Here is a 22,078-nt window from a genome sequence, read left to right as displayed (position 1 = left end):
TAAAATAATATATAAGTAATGTCATGTAATGGAATTGAATATATCACTCATTTAATTAGGATGTTTTATTTATATATGAAATCTGCATACAGACATAATGCATAGCTTCTGGTTACAGGCTTTGAGTTATCATACACGCACAAACAAATTTGCTTTTTTGCATTTGATTGTGTACTACAAGCTGCCACAAGTGAACTTTGGTTTAAACAATTCCTCAAAATAAAGAAGAATCAATCTATTAACTCAAACCCCTACACAAATAATGAAATGAGGCATGTATCTATGGGTCTATAAAGTACATTCATTGTCATGTCAAATATTAGGCTGATGACAAGTCCAAACATATCACTTACACAAGTGCAATTTATTAACCTGGCCAAGTGTTTTTAACACAGTTTCATAGTTAAGACAATGCACAAAGCAATGGGTCTCAGTAAGAGGTCTGACATCATTACAATAATGAAAATAATGAGGCAGCACATAAGATGTCCAAAACTATGACGGATCACCAACCTCAGAGAGGGAAAAAAGAAATCAGTAATTACAGCCAAAAGTGTCATCTTTTATTTTAATAGACACTTTAGAAGAAACCAAGAAGGTCACCGTGTGAATAAGAATTCACTTGAATTTTCACAAATTCACTCCCTCTCATTTTCAAATATTTATTGTATTAGTACGTACAATAGACTATAAAAGTTGAAGGGCACTTAAACACATCACAGAGGTTGTATCTGTGGTCCTTTAAAAAAGAAAAGAAAAAGGACCTAACCATCTTGCTTGTGGGGTGACTCTTATGCTGAAATATTGCTTCTGTTAACCTTGTGCAACGGTTGTGAAGGAATGCGGTTCATACAATCATCTAAAAGACATTAATACTTCTATACATTGTCATATTGTTCATATTCTCTTCCTACAAAAACAAACTGCCTCCATTCTGCATGCTGTCTAATGCAATGAAGGTTTCGAAGGCATGTTTTCAGTACTGCCACAATATGGCGTCTGATTGCTTTTGCAAAGTCTAAAGGCTGAAAAGATTGGTTACTATAGGAGATAATGAGCTCTAACTCAGTTTGCATTACACGCATTACATAAAAAGCTAATATGTTAATAAAGAATATATACTGATGCTATAATTGATATTACTGATAAGACGAAGCGAATTTGCCAAAACAAACCACATATCAGTGCTAATAGCATGGTCGCCACACCTTTGGACCAATGAATTCCCACAACTTTTTCAGTCTTGCATGATAACCGGACGATTAAAAGTTGTTTTATAAAGATTGTACTCACAAAAGTCTAAATTGTTTAAGAGCTAAATATATCTAGAAAAAGAAATACAATTTACTATAGAAATAATTTCTCCATGATTTCTTTCATTTTAAAGTTCATTCATTTTCTTCACATTTCCAAACATGGAAATCAGAAAATTCGCTGATATTTGCAGATTTCTAGTGAGCTGGGAATCCCGTAATGAGGACTAATCACTTATCTAATGCGGATCAAGAAGCAGTACATTAATGTACTGTGGAAAAGGACAAAAATAATCAAGGCCTGGAGCTGGTTTGGTCATAAATGAGAAAAAAAAAAATTCATGAAATGTAAAGAACAGATATAAAACATTCCTATACTTTATATTGATTTCAAAATATTATTTGAACTCAATTAATCCAATTCAACACCTTATAGAGGAGAATTTTAACTTTAGGGAGGTTATTTTTGGTCAGTCATGAGAGAATGTATTTAAAGCTTCATTTCTGCATGGACAGCAGTCTATTACTGCCATATTCAATTGACATTCATTAAGATTATAACACATAGATGTAACAGTCTTTGCCATGCAATACATTTAAACATAAATACAAAAGAGTTACATGAAAAAACAACATATATAATACAAGAATAGTATTCATTTTGGTTATTTTGCCAAGCTTCACTGTGATCTTAAGCCTCAAAAAATATCTGTAAAAAAAAGCATGTTGACTCTAGATGAAAAGGCACGACTGGTGTTCCTGATCAGAGGAAAATAAGATTGTATTCTGCTTTAGAAAGCCACACACACACACACACACACACACACACACACACACACACACACACGCACACACGCACACACACACACACACACACACACACAACAACAACAACTGAACAAATGTGTCGGCTAGAGGACAAGTGAAACTATGAAAACACTGCTTGAGTAAAATAGTAGCTGTCAATAAAGCAAAGAAATAAATGAACCTCGATCATTTCCTGTAGATTTTATGTGAGCAGTCCCAAGCGAGCCAGTTTGGCGGAGAGAAAGGAATGAAGCACGAAGACCACAGGCTTCGGCCCCGAGTGAAGCTCAAACACCTACAAAAGAGAAAAAGAGAAAAAAGTCCTTACTTTAGTTTCCTTTCTACAAAACATTTTGGTTTGCGATCTGTACGGGAGGGCGTTCTCCCCCGATGCTCCTAGACTCTGGAATGCACTTCCTTCTCATATCAAAGATGGACAAAATCCAATCTAAAAACAATTTTTTTTAGGTTAGCTTTTTCTTGGTGGTTTTAATTATTGTATACTAGTGTGTTCTTGTTTTTTGTATGCTTTTTATTTCTATCTGGGGTTTTTCTCTCTCTCTCTCTTTTTGTATTTTTATTGTGTAAAGTGCCTTGAGAAACTGCTTTAAAGGCGCTATATAAAATAAAGTTTAATATTATTATTATTACATATTATAGAAATAAATGATCAAATGAAAAGGACCTCAAGATAAATGCTTCAGGTAAATAAAGCTTTGAGCTGCAAATTATATCTTCACATTTATTTGAAATTGTCACACACTCCGGCCGACGCTTGGCATTGAACTTGTTGATGTGTGGCTTTCATGCAGCTGCTCGACCATGGAAACCCATTCCACAAAGCTCCCGCCTCACAGTTTTTTTGTGCTGATATTAATGCCAATAAAAGTTTGGAAAGTTTGTTGACTTAAGCGCACCATGCGCCTCAGCACTCGATGACCCAGTTCTGTGACTTTACGTGGTCTTCTGCTTTGTGGCTGAGTTGCTGCTGTTACTACATGCTTCCACTGTCCAATAATATCACTCACAGTTGACCGTGGAATTTCTAGCAGGGATGAAATTTCACAAACTGACTTATTGCAAAGGTGGCATCTTATCACAGCACCATGGGCAATGGGTTTGATTGAAACAACTAAATTCAAAAATTAAGAGTCCCAATACTTTTGACCATATAGCGTAAATTATGTGCAGTATCAACATTAACCACTGCAAATTTGTAGTATCTAACTCAATCCCTCTAGCGCCACCAACTGTCCAAAGTAGCTCTCATGTTTATGCTAATAGGAGGATCTTTGTTGACATCTTTGTACGCATGCGCGAGTGGTTGTGTGGCAACAAATCAAACAGTATTGCGGGCTGTAAAGACACGACGAGCACTTTCAAGAGAGTTAGCGGGCAAAATCCACAATATATAAGCACTTTAACATCTGAAGACCGGAGGAGGTTTGGAGAGAAGCTCAAAATTTGTATTGGTGACAAAATCGAAGTTATTCAAAGCCCATATGAGATCTCCGCTGACTGTGCGTGCAACTCCCCAAACAGACGAGGCATTTATACTTGACTGAACACCAGACCATACAACTGATTTAGACGCGCAAACTGGGTGATGATGAGATGTACTAATATCCTTCTGCTCGGGCAGATTCGGCTCAAAGTCGTGCATCTGCGGATGCGGAGGCGCGCGCACTGTAAAGCCGAATCTGCCCGAGCAGGCGGATATTACTAACGTTAGTTTTTTTATTACCTTCGCGCTCATGCGGACGCGTCGAGTATAAACAAGGTTTTACAGCTCAGCCACTTGTTTTTTCATATTTTTTTGCAAGTGGAAGATCTTGGTTTACATTTGGACTTGGATGTGATCTTATAGGCTTGAAAAGGTTGGTGACCACTGCATAACGCAAACCCAGTCAAACTTTTGACAGCAGTATCTTCTATTCTATGTGCCTTAAAATCCGGTGCGCCCTATATATGAAAACAGTTATAAAAATGGCCATTCATTGAAGGTGTGCCTTATAATCCGGTGCGCCCTATATATGAAAACAGTTATAAAAATGGCCATTCATTGAAGGTGCGCCTCTGCTTATAGTGCGGAAAATACGGTAGTCTGGGTGCTGTGTGGATCGCGGTTTGGGACACCTGAATCAGAACGCGAAAACATATGACTCGGTTGATTTGACTCAGTTTTATTATTTTTTATTTTATTCAATCTTCTATAAATACATAGTCACTAAGACTTAGGCCTACCATGAACAAAATGAGCCTCACAAACTCGATCAGTAACGTTAGGAATCCAGGCTTCGGAGCGTCCAGGTTCAATCGCCTAATTGCACACAACCATTTCTTTCGTTTTTCACGATCCTATTCGGAGGGAATTCGAAAAAACTTTTTATCAGGCCCCCAACGAGCCGTACAATCGACCACACCGCAAGAGTGAACCATCCTCTTCTCTAAATCCTCCTCCAAACGTGCAAAACAATCAATTTACATGTATCTAGCGGTGTTTTCTGCCACACGATTCCCATGATGCAACGCGGCAAACATAAACAATGACGCCACAAAAGATCCGCCTATAACTTTTGAATCCTAAGGGCTAAAAAAAAAAATTTCCTCTCAAGATGATTTGATTTCAATTTTCCAAATAAATAAATAAATACGCTTTTCAAATTTATCCTAGATTCATATCCAGCTCATTAATTTTTCGGTATAATTGGCTCTGATCATATTCAGACCATGCTGGCAAAAAAATGTATCAAAAGCTTTTTTATAAAACAAACCGTTCTCAAATAACGCACACATTAATTTGACGAAAAGCATGTCAAAATGGATGCAAGACTATAGCTGTGTCCCAGTTTGGATTTGAGAGTGCATTCTTTAAAGGAAACAGACTTCGAAGGCCATGAAGGTCTCCATAAATGGGACATTCTGGCCTACGGAAGATTGTTCTTTTCGCCTCGCAACTGTGTCAGCTGCTGATGAGTGACTGTAACGTTTGTACTGGACTTTTTGAAAAAGTTATATTAAACTCTGAAAACAAAACAGAGGTTCACAAACTGTCTAAATATGTTCACCATGGTCCATCTCTGTATATAATAGAGTATAAACTATATATAATTGCATCTTAGTAAGATATAAGTCAACATTTGAACCGATTTAAAGGGTGTTTTTATTTTTACATTTGTATCATTAGATATTTAGATTAGATACAGATATAAGTTGAAACACAATACTTATGTTTAAACATGCAATTAGGCAATTTCTCTCAAAAAACATCCTGTCGTCATTGGTGCGCAATGAATTTTGGGATAGGCAAGGTCATGAAGGATCCATCTGTTGTTTCCTTCATTGCACAGGAAACTAAGGATGCATTTAGAGTAGCGCTGGACGGTACGGCCAAAATTTCTATCACGATATATTTCTTAATTTCGGTCGATACGGTACAATTCCGATATCGATATGAACAATATAAAAGCCTCAGAAAAACTGAGTTTTTACAACTTTTTTTTTTACAACAACAAACTGAGCCGTAAACAAGAAATGTGAAATCACTGTCAAATAAACATAAGACTCTAAACTTATTAATATTAATATCTTTAACTTTAAACTATAACATATGTTGATTATATTATTCTTATAGATTGAAACAAAAGTGCTTCAGCCAGGATAAAGAAAAGTGCTCAGTTGCTGCAGAAAACAGAAAAAAAAAAAAAAACATGAATTCATTCCCATTGATGAATCTGAATGTAGTGTTTCGGGGTCGAGGGCGAAGCAGAGGTCGTTCAAGAGTGCGGGCAACCAGGGTCCAAGGAAGTCGTTTTTGCCTTGTTTGCCTTCGCTGACTGAAAATGCAGGTGCTTTGAATTTTGAATGCTCTTTCTCTGCCATAATTTTACTCTTTGTAGGTTCCGCGCCTCTCTTGCACTCCTCAAATCAAACGAGTGCACGCGCATATGGGCAGATCTTGCAACAGGTGTGGTAGCCATGGTTGCGAGAGTGAGTGACAGTCGCCCAAACCAATCAATTGTTTCGTCCCGAATGGAAATAATGAGCTGTGTTTATTGCAGATTAAAAGGTCTACAGTCACTCGATTTTTATACTCTCTTTTTCAGAGCACTTACATTTTAATTATGTATTGGTATATAAAGACAGTTTAAACAAATTTGAAAAAAAGTTTTTTATAAAAATCCTACCTACCCTACCTTTAATGACATTAGGGACTTCAGAATTGTATGTCCATCTCATGACATCATCACAGGTAAATATGATATTTCATGTCATACCATTTCGCCCTCTGGAGCACCAAAGTCCAGGTAAAGATTCCTGACTCCATCATCTGCAGACATTTTGAGCCGCTCATAGGGGAAGTGAAACAGCACAGATTCACCAGATTCCCGTGTCACGGTGAAACCTCTGTCATAATGCAGGATCAGACAAACGTCCTGTTTGTTCAACACACAGCCTGAGGAGTGCAGACAAACATACACAGATATGAACCATGAGAGGGTGAATTAATGTGACTATATTTTATTGCCTGGCTGGAACTCAGGAAGGAAAACACTAAATATTTCCAACATTTCCTCCAGCCAGCTATTGTTCCACAACACAGGAAAATAAGAGGAAAATGCAGTAAGATCTCTCAATCCAGCTTTTTCCCACTCAGTTATCCCTGTGCAAAGCCTCATGGTTACTCAGACAAGTGTTACAGAACATCCCACAGGAATGAATTTGGACTGAATTTGGACAGAATTCTCAATAAAATGTACTTAAAATGTTGTACTCACTGAATGGATATTAATCTTACAAGAACCAGAATAAAGTGTGACTTACACTTTATTCTGGTTCTTGTAAGATTAATATCCATTCAGTGTATAACATTAAAAGTACATTTTAATTAATGTATTAATTAAAAGCATTTTATTTTTATTTTATATTTTTTATTTTTATCCTGTTAAATTACAAAAAAAAAATTGATTAAAAACTGCATCATTTCAGTGCAATTGGTATGATATGGTACAGTGAACATTTATTAACCATCATAACCACAATCAAAACTAAATAAATGTACCTATTAAATTACCTATAAAACATATTAATAAACATTAACCTATTAACATTTCAACCGAGGCTGTTGTTGATTGGATGTTAAGATGTGGGCGTTGCACTCAAAGCTTGAGGCAAATGAACAAGCTTGCAGGAGCGGGGTTTAAAGGACAAATCAAGTGAAAAATGAACCTGGGGTTAATTAACACATGGTTACCGAGTCGATCGTTCCCTGCGATGTGTTTTCATGAAAATCGAATGTAAAGAGTTTTATCTTTAAAAACAGATTAGCTCATAACAGTAGTATATTGGGCACAGAGTAAGTAAAAATAAATCGCTAGTTAATACCACTAACAAGGCTCAAAATAGCCTCACACTAACACGGTAACATAATGAGGGTCCTTACATACAAACCGAAGCATTGAGAACTTTGTAAGTGTACAGACAGTTTAATAAGAAGATACTTTATAAGGACCCTCATTATGTTACCGTGTTAGTGTGAGGCTATTTTGAGCCTTGTTAGTGGTATTAACTAGTGATTTATTTTTACTTACTCTGTGCCCCATATACTACTGTTATGAGCTAATCTGTTTTTAAAAATAAAACTCTTTACATTCGATTTTTTATGAAAACGCATCGCAGGGAACGATCGACTCGGTAACCATGTGTTAATTAACCCCAGGTTCATTTTTCACTTGATTTGTCCTTTAAGTGAACTAAATGATTGGAGAAGTCCTGCATATGTCACCAGAGAGAAGTGTGTCAGTTTCACCAGAAGATCGAGCTCGAGGTCAAAATAAAAAAGGAAACCTACATCAATCATTCACAATAACATCTATAACATGAATTTAGAAAATTGATAAGGTGAATTTTCATTTCATGCCGAAATGATTCAAACTCTCATACATCTATGGACTTACATAATGACAAAAACAATACAAATGTGTCTAATAATAATACAGGGATGGCCATGTTTGCTAAGGTAGGATTGGTCTGTCAAGTTTTTTAAGGCGGGTCTTGGCGAAGGGTAGATTCCTTTCTTATTATTGTATATTTACACACACACACACACACACACACACACACACACACACACACACACACACACACACACACACACACACACACACACACACACACACCTATGGAAACCTCTTTGATGAGTTCAGCAGCCGAATGTCCGCCCTGCACCAGTGCACGTGTCCATGTGGACAGATCCCAGTGTGTCTCCACACGAAACACATGAGACTCGATCCCTCGACCTGTGCCTGTACGTGTAGCAAACACCAAATCTCCACCCAGAGCCGGAGAACTGCGGACGCTGCCTGAGTGAACGAGCCTGTGGACAGAACCAAATACAAAACAGCCGAGGCAGAGCAGTGTGAGTTTATTCAGAGGCTAAACTTATTTATATTTTAATAAAAGGGCGGGAAGACAACTAAAAAAAAAAAGATGTTAAGCAGCCTGTTTTAATGGAGGGGTCACAGATAGGGTGGAAAAACTAAATTACGAATGCTAAAAACTTTGCTAAAGCTAGAGTTTTACCGTGTGGCGAGTAGTGGGTGTGTTAAGAGAGGAGAGGTCCAGCTCTCATACGTCCACGGCACTGACTGGAACAGCAAGATGTCTTTCTCTGTGAGCGCGATGACGACACGTCTGTGCTGATGCCGCCCACCATCCAGCTCAAGCTAAACACAAACACAACAATCAGCCACTGAATTCATAATCCATACAGTTTCCATATGCAAAGGAAAAAAATATCTCTCAACTAATGCTGTAAACTAGGCAACTGTCTTGCTTGGAACATTACTATATGCAAATATATTATCGCACAGCTTTAAATAAAAAAATGTGTATATACAAGTACGGTATATCCAACTTTACCGGCACACGCACCGGTGTTTCCCATTCATTAGCTAGACTCTGGTTTCAAAAGTTTCATAACGGACCGAAAATATTTTTAAACTCCTCATAATAACATAAAAGGTCTCTAATGTTGTTTTGTGTTACTGCTTTGGCAAAGCATGTCAAACAAACTAAAATTGAAAGCATGATTTGGCTAGGTGCCGTCATCAGATTGCAAAAGGCTGTGATTTAATTAAATAAATCTATAATCTGATGCGATGCGTGCTCAGCTTGTGATCAGATGGACTCAGAATATGAATTTAACGCGCAAAGTTTCATGCTTAGCGTTTCCCAGTGACATACTGACGAAACAGTTTGTTAGAGACCGTCTCTAAAGTTACATATGACACTGGCATACACGTTTCTAACCTCAATAGCATTTGAGAAGAATGACTTATAGTCATAAAACTAATTGTAAAGTGTTCATGTAGGTGTCAGGCATGATGCTACGGAGCTACGGAGATCATGCATTGACACTCTACTGCTTTTCCTGCAGTTCCCGGATGTGAAATGTTGAATTTTTCTGTCGAATTTGAACCACTGAATTTGTAGAAGTGAATTTGTAAAGTGAAATAAAATGGACCGAAAATTGCCTGTCGAATATTATAGGTTGTATTTCTAAACAGAATTAATATTTTGGAAGAGAAATCTGAAAGGCCAGTATGGATTATTGAATTTTTAATAATGAAAATGTGTGTGAAATGTTTTGAATTGAAATATTCACAGCTTAAACAATGTTGAATTTCAGCGCATAAAAATGCAAGCCCTAAAAATACAATGCATTAAAATGCAAGCACTTTATTGCAATGTATATTTTTGTCAATTAGTGCAATTCAACAAGCTTTTTTGTTTCAAAAACATTTGGCCTTATTTTACTTCCATTTTCATAATCCTGTATCTGAGGCAAAATAACTAAATATTGAGAATGCAACAGCGCGCATTATATTTTTCTAACTCCAATTGGCCACTGATTGGAACCAGCTGATAAAATCTTCCTTTGATTCGACACACCTCTCAACTTGACACTCAAATTAACCGATCGCATTTTAATGATGCAAAAGACACGCGTGCACACACACACAGAGGCGAATATGAAAGGCTTGAGCGGCGGTGTGTCAGTCTTCACAGAGTTAGAGTAAAATAATGATGCAGTGTGTATAATGTAAAGGTGTGTATAATTTAAACTACTTAGTCCAGACTAACAGAAGCTGCTGTTCAGTTTGCATTCAGCTCCTTCTAGTTAATTCTGAACTCTTCCCTCTCTTGGTGAAAGGTGAAAGGTTGCCAAAAAAAAAAAAAAGAGCAAAACAAGCCCCTTAAAAACGCAGTATAATAAGCAGAACTGTACCGGGGAACACATTTAAACAATATTACTAACATCCTACAAAACTAAAAGGAAGTAAATGTCATTTATTAAGATAAGAATAGACTAGTTTAATATAAAAATAATTAGATAATATAAACTGATTGATGAAGTAAAACAAGAACATGAGACTTAAAAATAATTCAGCAACACTTTATTTAAAGTTTAATTGCACCTACGAGTTGTATTTAATATCAATCAGTATTTATCAATATAGTTTACCAAATAAATAATTTTACAGAGTAAAAGAAAGATCAAACAAGGTGAAGTAATTTCATTTCTAAAGTATTTTAGATTATGTACTATATAAAGCCCTTTTTGTTGATTTTCCAGAATAACTACAAATATAAATGACTATACCTTGAAACAGAAATTTGATCATACCGCCCACCCCTACCGAGGAAGACGTTGAACCCACAAAGAGATGCACAACGGAGCAAGCTTTTGTTGATGGACTTGATCTACTCAATCTGTTTTCATCATCGTTCTGAATCCGAACCAGGAGGAAGTCTTTGACAAAAACACGATTTTCTCAGCTTCGAAATGTAGTTTTGTTTTGCTTTTATATTAAACTAACCCACATTCAAGTGTAGATAAATAAATGAAAAAGAACAAATGAAGCTAGAAAAAAAGGTTCTATGCTGTTCTTTCTTTTGTTACATTGACTGTTTACATATTCATAAAACAAAATATTCTGGGGGCCATTGTGAATATGATGGGGAAAGAGTTAAAGAAGCCAAAGCAGCTTTACAGTGATAATAGGAAATTACTGTAACAGATTGTTTAGGCTTTACAACAGCTCTAGGATAAAGTTATTGTCCAGCTAAAGTACATTTTTTGATTGATTGGTTCACTTCCATTGTGAAGATCATTAGTTATTAACTTAGGGAGCGCTAACACAACACCGTTCTAACAGAAAAACCCTTCAAGGGTAACTCTCGTCAAATTGCAACCTAGGCTATTTTTGTTAATCTACCCGAGTCAAACATTTGTGTAAAAGCATAATTAGAATGAAACGCCACTTATAAGATTGACTGTATGTTCGTTTTCGGTCAAAATGCTTTTTGAATGGGAGTGCTTGGGCACTACTATTATAGCATCAAAATCGCTATTTTTAAAACACTAAGAAGGCTCGACACAACATGAAACTGTGCTTGAAGTATCACCAGGGGCTCTACACATGAACTTTCCATCTTTACTCTCCTCATGTTACGTTGCATTCGGAGATCGACTACTTTTGACTGACAAAATGCCGGCGGACGGAAACACTAACTGATAAAGTGAGTCGTACCAAACCTTTCTTTTTGGTAAACTTTGTGTACACAAACTAGGGCTGCTCGATTATGGAAAAAATCATAATCACGATTATTTTGTTCAGTATTGAAATCACAATTATGTAACACGATTATTTCACATTTAGACTTTGGGTACGTGTTGCATTTGTTAAAAAGACACGGATACACTTTACAATAATGTTAATTAGTTACAATTAGTTAATGTATTAACTAACATGAACTAACAATGAGAAATACATTTGTTACAGTATTTATTAATCTTTTTTAATGTTAGTTTATAAAAAACAGCTGTTCATTGTTTGTTCATGTTAGTTCACAGTGCATTAATTAATGTTAACAAATACAACCTTTCATTTTAATAACGTATTAGTAAATGGTGAAATGAATATTAACTAAGATTAATAAATGCTGTAGAAGTATTGTTCATTATTAGTTCATGTTAACTAAGGTAGTTAACTAATGCTAATTAATGAACCTTATTGTAAAGTGTTACCAAAGACACCTTTCAACAATTCTTAAAAAATCGAAATTTGAACATTTATTGCACAGCCCTAACACAAACAATGTTCTCAATGCTCGAGTTCATGTGTAGAGCCCCTGGTGATACTTTAAGCAAAGTTTCATGTTGTGTCGAGCCTTCTTAGTGTTTTAAAAATAGCGATTTTGATGCTATCATAGTAGTGCCCCTAGCACTCCCATTCAAAAGGCAATTTGACCGAAAATGAAAATACGGTCAATCTTAAAAATGGCGTTTCCATTCTAATTATGCTTTTACACAAATGTTTGACTAGGGTAGATTAGCAAAAATAGCCTAGGTTGCAATTTGGCGAGAGTTACCCTTTAATGTGTGTTTGTGAGATACCTGCTCTGCCAGCCAGCCGATGTGTTTGAGCGTGCAGTGTGTGTTGGCGCTAGGGTTGCTCAAGAAGGAGTTGATGTGGGCCAGCATCTGTGGCAAAAGGGCAGCAATGTTTGTGTGGATGGCCGTGAACCAGGAGTGAGCAGTGGCCCCATCTTTACACCGCAACACCACAGTGTGCTGGCCGTCCGGAGAGTGAAGCTCCAGCAACCTGTACATAACAAGGCATTACTGAAAACAGTTCTCATTTCAGTGCTGGGGTTACAAGTAATTGTATAATCAGTACTTCTTGAAAGTATCAATGTTTTTGAATGTACAAAATAATACCCTAGTTTCTATGTATTTATTTCACAATTTTTATTTATAATAAGCAAATACTGTCATTATTGTAATATCATGAATAATATTTGGTTGAACTAATAATTTACAGCAAGCTAGAGTTCATTTCGGTGTGAAACATAACCTGGATATGTTTTTATGAGATTCAAATCCAATTGACATAGTCAACCCCAGGAACAAAATGCTGCTTTTGGTTACTTTCGTAATCTTACACACACACACACACACACACACACACACACACACACACCTGTTTTCCAGGTCAGGCATGGTGAGGTTTCGGCTGATGAAGCTCATTTTAAGCGGGATGACCTTTCTGTCACGAGTTACACTGCTCTTGGGCGACTCGTCGCTGCCGCTGAGGTTTGGAGACTGAAGATGTCCATCCCAAGGCAGATCTGCACTCATTGAGGACTTCTTAAAGAGTGGAGACACCTCCCTGATGTACTTCACTGCACACAAAACATACAGCCTTAACTGACAATTCACTCTCAGGAACATCCAAAAGAAAAAGACTGCATTCACTGACAAGGCTCTCATTTCGTCACATATAGGTTGCACTGTACAGCCCTGGGCTAATAACACACACACACACACACACACACACACACACACACACACACACACACACAAATCCATTTCATACATACTGCATTATATAAACATATTGTAGCTGCTTTTTAAAGTTTATTGACACATTAAAACACTAAAGAAACATGCATGAATAAGGAAAAACAACACTAATAAGCTACGAAAAAGAATGATAGAGGGATGTTTGGAGAAAAAAATCCTCTAAACCAATAGAGAGCAGTTTGGTGAAACAACGTCAAATCATATTGTTAAACTTCAAATCTAGTTTTTGTTTTTATATCAAGCATATTCTGGAAGATTTAAAAATTGTTTTGGATGGATGTGGATGTTTATATTGAGGATGTTCAATAAAAATCGGTGTATTTCATGCATTTTTTATTTTAAACATATAAAAGAAATTAACAGAATAAAGATACTATACAGATTAATAATAAAGATATTAGGAATATATATATATAATATATATAAAGGAATATATAACTCACCTAAAGGATTATTAGGAACACCATACTAATACTGTGTTTGACCCCCTTTCGCCTTCAGAACTGCCTTACTTCTACATGGCATTGATTCAACAAGGTGCTGAAAGCATTCTTTAGAAATGTTGGCCCATATTGATAGGATAGCATCTTGCAGTTGATGGAGATTTGTGGGATGCACTAGCCTGGTTAAAACCAGACCATTCTCAGTAGTAACTGAGATATAGTCTGGCAAAGCTCCTTTAATAACTCATTTCCAAAGGGGCGTCACCAACGGACGTCGCTCAAATGCCTCTGGGCACAATTGGATAGACCTAAAACTCCTAAAACCAATCAGAGATCGTCATGTGTAAAGCCATATGCTGCGTCCCAATTCGCCTATTTTACACTATTTTTTTTAACAGTCTATGGTTACACTACGCCATATGTACTCTTTTTGTGAAGAAAATGTATTTACTTTTGAATGTGTAGCAAAAAAGTAGGCAACTTTGGGACATACTACTTCGTCATCTTTATCGGACGGATCTGTCGCGTGCATCCCGTCATGTAAACTGCCCTGTCAATCATCTTGTCACAGTTAAAATCCTCTATTAAATCTAATTTAATTTCCTACCGTTTCGGAGAGAAATGTAGTAGCACGTTCATCTGCCAGTGAGTCTTTCATGGAGACTGTCCTCATGTGTTTGCAATTTGAATATAATAATGCATTTAAAAGTTGATGCGCTTCACCAACGGACGTCGGAGTCGACGTCGCTCAAATGCCTTTGGATAGGCTAGACCTAAAACCAATCAGAGCGATCGTCATGTGTAAAGCCCGCCTCAACGTTTCTGATTGGTGCCTTGATTTCTCGGCATGGGGAAATGGACTTGAATGAGCTCTTTGCCAGACTTACTTGCAGAGCAAATCAAAATTTGCCGGAAGTTGTCTGGGTTTTCCCAGGCTAGGGATGCACATCCAGGACACAAAGCTCCCGTTCCACCACATCCCAAAGATGCTCTATTGGGTTGAGATCTGGTGACTGTGGGGGCCATTTTAGTACAGTGAACTCATTGTCATGTTCAAGAAACCAATTTGAAATGATTCAAGCTTTGTGACGGTGCATTATCCTGCTGGAAGTAGCCATCAGAGGATGGGTACATGGTGGTCATAAAGGGATGGACATGGTCAGAAACAATGCTCAGGTAGGCCGTGGCATTTAAACGATGCCCAATTGGCACTAAGGGGCCTAAAGTGTGCCAAGAAAACATCCCCCACACCATTACACCACCACCACCAGCCTGCACAGTGGTAACAAGGCATGATGGATCCATGTTCTCATTCTGTTTACGCCAAATTCTGACTCTACCATCTGAATGTCTCAACAGAAATCGAGACTCATCAGACCAGGCAACATTTTTCCAGTCTTCAACTGTCCAATTTTGGTGAGCTCGTGCAAATTGTAGCCTCTTTTTCCTATTTGTAGTGGAGATGAGTGGTACCTGGTGGGGTCTTCTGCTGTTGTAGCCCATCCGCCTCAAGGTTGTGCATGTTGTGGCTTCACAAATGCTTTGTTGCATACCTCGGTTGTAACGAGTGGTTATTTCAGTCAAAGTTGCTCTTCTATCAGCTTGAATCAGTTGGCCCATTCTCCTCTGACCTCTAGCATCAACAAGGCATTTTCGCCCACAGGACTGCCGCATACTGGATGTTTTTCCCTTTTCACACCATTCTTTGTAAACCCTAGAAATGGTTGTGCGTGAAAATCCCAGTAACTGAGCAGATTGTGAAATACTCAGGCCGGCCCGTCTGGCACCAACAACCATGCCACGCTCAAAATTGCTTAAATCACCTTTCTTTCCCATTCTGACATTCAGTTTGGAGTTCAGGAGATTCAGTCTTGACCAGGACCACACCCCTAAATGCATTGAAGCAACTGCCATGTGATTGGTTGATTAGATAATTGCATTAATGAGAAATTGAACAGGTGTTCCTAATAATCCTTTAGGTGAGTGTATATATATATATATATATATATATATTCAGTGTTGGGTAGGGGTGTAACGGTAAATCGTCCCGAACTGTCACGGTACGGATGTCAAGGTTCGGTGTATACAGTCAGACGACGAATAGTCACAGGCAATCCACTGATTATCTCTGATTATCTTCACTGTGTATAATAAAATAAAATGACACAACCCTGTATCTTTTTGTTAAATGTCAATTTTAATGATCAACATCCATTATTATTACACGGCTCTGTGGAATACTTGATTCTGATTGGTAAATCGCGCCATCCAGCGGTGTTATTCCCAGATAACAGCCACTGAAAACAGAAACGCAGGCTCATCCGGGTCACTGAAGTCAGCAGTGCTACGCCTGCTAGGAACGGTTTTTCTTCGTGGAAGTTTTGGATTTGGTGAGCTAATAAAATATTAAAACCCAGTCAAATCAATATTTTGTGTAAAGTTATTTAATTATGCCATCCAATATTGTGGACTCGCTCTCTCGTTTCATACAAATGCAGCTGCTGCCATTTTGTGACTATTGTTTTGTACACTCTTGGATTATAGGATAACAAACGATTTTAAAACAGTTTAATCTAAAAATCAATATCCCTTATCTCCATAATTATTTATGTGGGGAAATGCTGTGTGTTAAGTGGTAAGACTGTATATGTATCTCTTAAATGTCCGTCTAGTTTGAACTTGAACTCCGCTTCGCGTCGGGGTCCTCATCACCCTGTCGGGGGTTTATTCTGAGAGAACAACCGGCTGGATGTACATTATCCCTTACTTAAAGTATAATAAGCTATACAATAAGAAATAAAGACAAGCAAATAGTTTGTACAACTACCTCAGGGGGGACTAAATGCCGCTAGGTGGAACAAACTGTAATTTGCACTACTGTCTGTGCAAAATAAATGAAAAGAAACCTAGCATTGGGGATTTGTTGCTTTTTCCTGTTGTACCGAACTCGTATTGAACTGTGACTCCAAAACCAAGGTACGTACTAGAGATGCGTGGATGGGCTATTATTTCATCCGCAACTGCATCACAAAACTCATCATCCGTCCGCCATCCATCCGCACCAACGTTTTTGACCAATTTTCAAAACCGCACCCGCCCGCCATCCGCTGATTGTATGTATACATATATTTTTCATTTGATTAGTTCAACCGCCCGCCACCCGCCCGAATTTAATTAAAATATTATTTTTCGTCACGTCATCCGCCCGATCCGCGGTTTATCCGCGGAGTCCGCAGCTGTAACCGCCAACCGCGCATCACTAGTATGTACCGAACCATGACTTCTGTGTACTGTTACACCCCTAGTGTTGGGGTATGTTACTATTAAAGGGGTGGTATAATGCCCTTTTCACAAGATGTAAAATAAGTCTTTGATGTCCCCAGAGTGTGTATGTGAAGTTTTAGCTCAAAATACACCACAGATATTTTTATATAGCATGTTACAGTAAAACGCACCGTTTTTGTGTCTGTTCCTTTAAATGCAAATGAGCTGCTGCTGCTCCCGGCACAGAGGGCGGAGCTTCATCAGCTTGTGTCTTTTTACTTCACAGAGACATGCACTGGAAATTTCGTTTAGCTTTTTATGTTCAAAACAAAGTCAGAAAGATGGAGAGACTCAAGAAGAAGTGACAACATGTAGACAACATTTCTGAATGGTTAGTTGGTGAATTTATGTAGCTTATGTGTAGTTATCTTCTAATCATTGATTAGCATATTCTGTCTTGATAATCTATAACTCACGTTCCCGGGGGCGGGGTTTATGTAAATTTTAGGGTTAGTGATGTCACTAACTCGAGAGGAATGTCATGTAGTCCCTACCAGCCGTTTGTTGTAGTCCTTAAAAAGCACTTTCTTTAAAAGAAAATATCTCCCTTTGCTTTGAACTTTGAGCATTGTAACTTTGCAGATGTTGTGTATGCTCAAACAGCAACATTACACACTAACTCTAGTTAGAAAAGTGAAATCATATTAAACCACCCCTTTAAATTTAATGAGCACAATATTGCATTACTTTTTATGATGTAAAGTACGACTGTGTTTTTGCGTGTTTGCATGCATTGGAAAGCTTAACATTTACCAGGAAGATCCAAAAGTCACATTAAAATCCTAAGTTAAAGTTAATGAATTACATTAAAGTTAATGACCTACATAAAATACTTGAATTCTTACATTCTATTAAAATGTTTGGAAAGCTGATGCATTTAGCTAATTGTTACAGAAGTTTGGACATACAGGACTGTAAGAAGAAAAAACACAGACACACACACGAACGTAGTTTCTCAATGATACTTGAGCAGAAAAACACTTTGCTGAGCCAAAGACATTTGAGGAATTCAGTTTGGATAGATGAATGCGTGCAAGTATTTGCAGGACAAGAATAAGGCTGGCTGTATGTGCTTTTACAAACATCAACAGTCTGGTGTTTCATAGATGGAAACATTTTACCAAATTCTTCATTTGTGTTCTCCTTAAGTAAATGTGCATGACCGAGTAAATGATTTTCATGAATTTTGGGTAGACTATGATGTGCATTCATACTGACAGCAATTTGCACTGGCAAAGCCATTTACTTTTAATAATAATGACCAATTTCATTCTTTCAATTTCTGACTCAGTTACATTCCCTGAAAAATTATCATTTTTAAGCAGCAAGAAAGCTACTTCACAACTGTTTAAAAGAAAAAAATCATAGCTGAATTAATCACTCATTGCTGATTCACCTCAGTGTAATAATGTCGATGTTGTAAATGTACATCTTTTTCCGTTTTCCAGTGGAATATTCCAGTACTGGTATTGTGCAGCATCATGGGATCATTTCTAAGCCATTTTAAGATCTCATTAGATCCACCAGGACCATCAAATATAATTCTGATTTTAATTAGGCCAGTGCCACAGAGGATAATGTATGTGTGACTGTGAGCAGAGCCCATCTCATGCGGACCTGTTCCACATATTTCACCGTCAGTCTCCATATCTCTGTTGCACTTGTGGTGGTCTAGGCCTATTTGATTAGGAATGAGTTATGCATTTGCATATATAGTTTACAAAATTCTTTAAGAGACTAATGAAAAACTGACATGTGCTGTACCGTATATACATCCAAACAAATCAAAATGAAATCAAGAGCTGAAATTAAATCGATTTGTGATATCGGTGTGAATAGCCATGTTTCCATCAACAAACAACAACAATAAAAAGCATGAAGTAGGGTTGAAAAAAATTCATTTTGTCAATTGAGAATCGACTGGATTGTAGAAAGTGGGTGTTGCAAACTAAATTAATGTAATTGTTTTTGATTAAAGATAACAAGGGCACATTTATTACAAAATATATTAAATGTGTGCACGGAGAAATAATTTATAATAAATACTGCAGCATTCCATAAAAAAAATGTAAATGGAATTGTAAAGAACAAAATTAAATTTTGATTTTGTGGAGACATTAAAAATGATGATAATCGATAAACAGAAATATGTCTTCACAAAAAAGATCGGCTTGATAGCCAAGTAACTTACAAAGTAAGTTACAACGGCCAATCTCCCTCTCTCTATATCCCATTCCCACACATTCCCGCCGGATGTTTGGAGAAACATTAATAATTATCTGCTATTGGAGCAAGATATATGATCTGCTTATACATATTTATGTAGCCTACTTCTATAAGTTTCATAACTTCTCTAAGTGATTTTCAAATGTTAATGTAACTCGGGCCTCATATCGACCTGAATTATCTTTCTTTTAAAAGAATAATATTAACTACTGTTTACTAGTTGAAAACAGTTTGAACTCAAAATAATGCCTAAATTAATGATCAACTGTGTGTCATTCTCAGACGCTTCGTGCGGGCCTGCTGAATCCCCGCGGCTCGAGTGATCGTCTTACCCTCCAGCGTCACCTCCTTCCCGGCCTTCTTCAGCGCCTGCACCGCCGCGTCGTGCGTGGCGTCGCGGAGGTCGCTGCCGTTGACGGACAGGATCGCGTCGCCGACGCGCAGGGCTCGACTCTGATCCGCCGCTAAACCGGGGAAGATCTTTGATATGAGGATGGGCATGCGATTCTCCCGACCCCCTTTAATACTGATCCCCAGTCCGCCGGACTCCTGCTTGACTATCCGAACCCTCCGAACCCCCTCCGGCCCCGCCGGGTCACAGTAACCGCTGGACTCCGAGTCTGAGCCGGTCCCGTTGAACCGACCCGGGCTGTCGTATTGCCCGCGGCTCTGAAAAACATCTCGGTTCTGTTCGTTGCCATTGGAAACACCGTTTCTTAAATGCGAGTTGTGCTCCGAATATCCCGCGGGCCCGCCCGGTTCGCCCTCCGCCGTCAGTGTGAGAGTGTCCCGTGTGAGTTCCGCGGAGACCCGGACCCAGCGGTCACTCAGGAGCAGGTCCAGATGACCCTGTTTCTCCGCGCGGGTCCACACGGCCATGATCAAACTTTAACTCATCATAAAGTTTAAACTCTCTCGACACACCCACTCACACGCACATTTCCCTAGAGGAAGCGAGAGGATCCGATTTTATGTCTGTTAATAAGTTAAAACATCGCTATATCTCTGCACGCTTTCAATTTGTGATCACTGCACGAAGAAACTATAAAATTAAAAACATCCTTAGATCGGACGGCGGAGGTAACCATAAGATTTGTATCTAATTAATTATTCATGAGAGGGGCGGGGAATTAAAACTATGTCTCCTCCCTCCTCACTAAACAGTGACAACAATCCGCTGGAATTTGTGCTGAGCAGAGATTTAACAGGGGAAGGAGAAAACTGTGCAGACTGATTATGGTTAAATATTGTAACGCCGTAGTAATTGACTTATTGCTTTATTTACTATTCGCCTTTTTCTTTTGGTATGGGTGGTATAGTTTTTTTTTTTTTAATCCCCGCCTCTCTCATTGAAAATTAATTTATTCAAATCTAATAATTAATGAATTAATAATAATAATGCACCAAATAAATAATTTAATCTGTCAAGCAATATAATTCATTAGCCTAACACAGGTGTTGCTGTTGCCAAGAAATGTATTAGGCATTAGTAGACTGATACTGACTAGTCAAGTCAAGTCACCTTTATTTATATAGCGCTTTTTACATCAAAGCAGCTTTACAGAGATAACAGGAAAATAATGCAACAAAGTTTGTTTTTTAGAAGAAAAATAGCGTCACAGTCCAGCTTAAGTAAGTTCAGTGATGGTTCATTTTTGTTGTAAAAAGTTAAAAATTTAGTTAATTTATATATCTATCTCTGGAGAAAGCCATGATGACTATATTAGCTGTATAGACTATTACTGGTCTTTAATGGTGCCAGAACTCAATGTATAAACAAATAACATATTTTGGATGTACATACACACTGGTAAAATGACAGATATTATTTTTTTTTTTTGTATTTCAATTAAATGACTGTACAAAATCTCAGTTCGCTAATGATTTTTATTTAATATTTTGTATTTTTAAGGAAGTTTATGGTACTAAATTATATTTATGCAGTAGTTATAATCCAATATAATGCAACTGTCATAAATCTTGAATGCTTTGAAGCTCATTAAGTTTGGTCTCTTTTTAAAGAAGACACTTGGCAGATTATTGCTGAAGTGAAAAAAAGATTTAAAAAGTGAATTTAAATTATTATTTTTTTAAATGTACATTTATTGTTATGAAAACTGCACAATTTTTATATGACATATGTATTTTCCAAAACACATTTTACTCTAAAACTGTGAGAAATTCAAAGCCATAAATCTAAACAGGTTGATATCTCAAAAAATGAGCTTTCAGTAAGATTTTGTTTGGCCGATCATGATTTTTATCTGTGACTGAAGGAAACTAAGCGTTGTTGTGTTAAATTGAAGTTTAAATGTTCAAACTTGAAGTTAAAAATTCAAGTTAAATGTTTGGTAAATCTACTGGTCAATATAACACATATGTGTCAGCTCTAAATAATATTGACTCAGTAAAAGATGTTGACTGTTCTCATTTGCTTTAAAGTGTTATTCATACTCTAAATGGCTCGGCTCAGCTTTCATGTACAGATTGTTAATTTATTTACAGTTAATAAATGGTAAATCCTTTTCATCACTTGCATATGTGCAAAGAAGCCCACAAATTAATAAATCTTTTGTTTTTTGAGCAAAATATAA

The 22,078-nt window shown here is 37.3% G+C and overlaps 1 protein-coding gene across 1 annotated transcript; it reads right to left on the bottom strand.

Moving 5' to 3' along the window:
- Positions 1-46: 46 nt before the first annotated feature.
- sntb2 (syntrophin, beta 2) lies at positions 47-20,608 on the bottom strand. Its single transcript, XM_081355410.1, has 7 exons — positions 19,817-20,608; positions 13,109-13,310; positions 12,523-12,730; positions 8,643-8,785; positions 8,240-8,436; positions 6,338-6,516; positions 47-2,355 (listed from the first exon to the last, which is right to left on the bottom strand). Exons 1-7 carry the CDS (start codon positions 20,361-20,363, stop codon positions 2,263-2,265), a joined length of 1,569 nt encoding a protein of 522 aa, XP_081211536.1. The 5' UTR covers positions 20,364-20,608; the 3' UTR covers positions 47-2,262.
- Positions 20,609-22,078: the final 1,470 nt, after the last annotated feature.

This window comes from Scardinius erythrophthalmus (genome assembly GCF_964197995.2).
Source record: "Scardinius erythrophthalmus genome assembly, chromosome: 24".
NCBI classification, from domain to species: domain Eukaryota; kingdom Metazoa; phylum Chordata; class Actinopteri; order Cypriniformes; family Leuciscidae; genus Scardinius; species Scardinius erythrophthalmus.
The sequence above is the reverse complement of the archived record's forward strand: the minus strand, read 5'-3'. Positions and strand labels throughout refer to the sequence as shown.

Bases quoted from the DNA above. Each gene is read 5' to 3' on its own strand.
- sntb2 (XM_081355410.1), bottom strand. From the start codon at position 20,363: ATGGCCGTGTGGACCCGCGCGGAGAAACAGGGTCATCTGGACCTGCTC. The intron at 12,731-13,108 runs GTGTGTGTGTGT...TGTTATGTACAG, and splicing joins ATGCCTGACCTGGAAAACAG to GTTGCTGGAGCTTCACTCTC. The intron at 8,786-12,522 runs GTATCTCACAAA...GTTTGTGTTTAG, and splicing joins TCGGCTGGCTGGCAGAGCAG to CTTGAGCTGGATGGTGGGCG.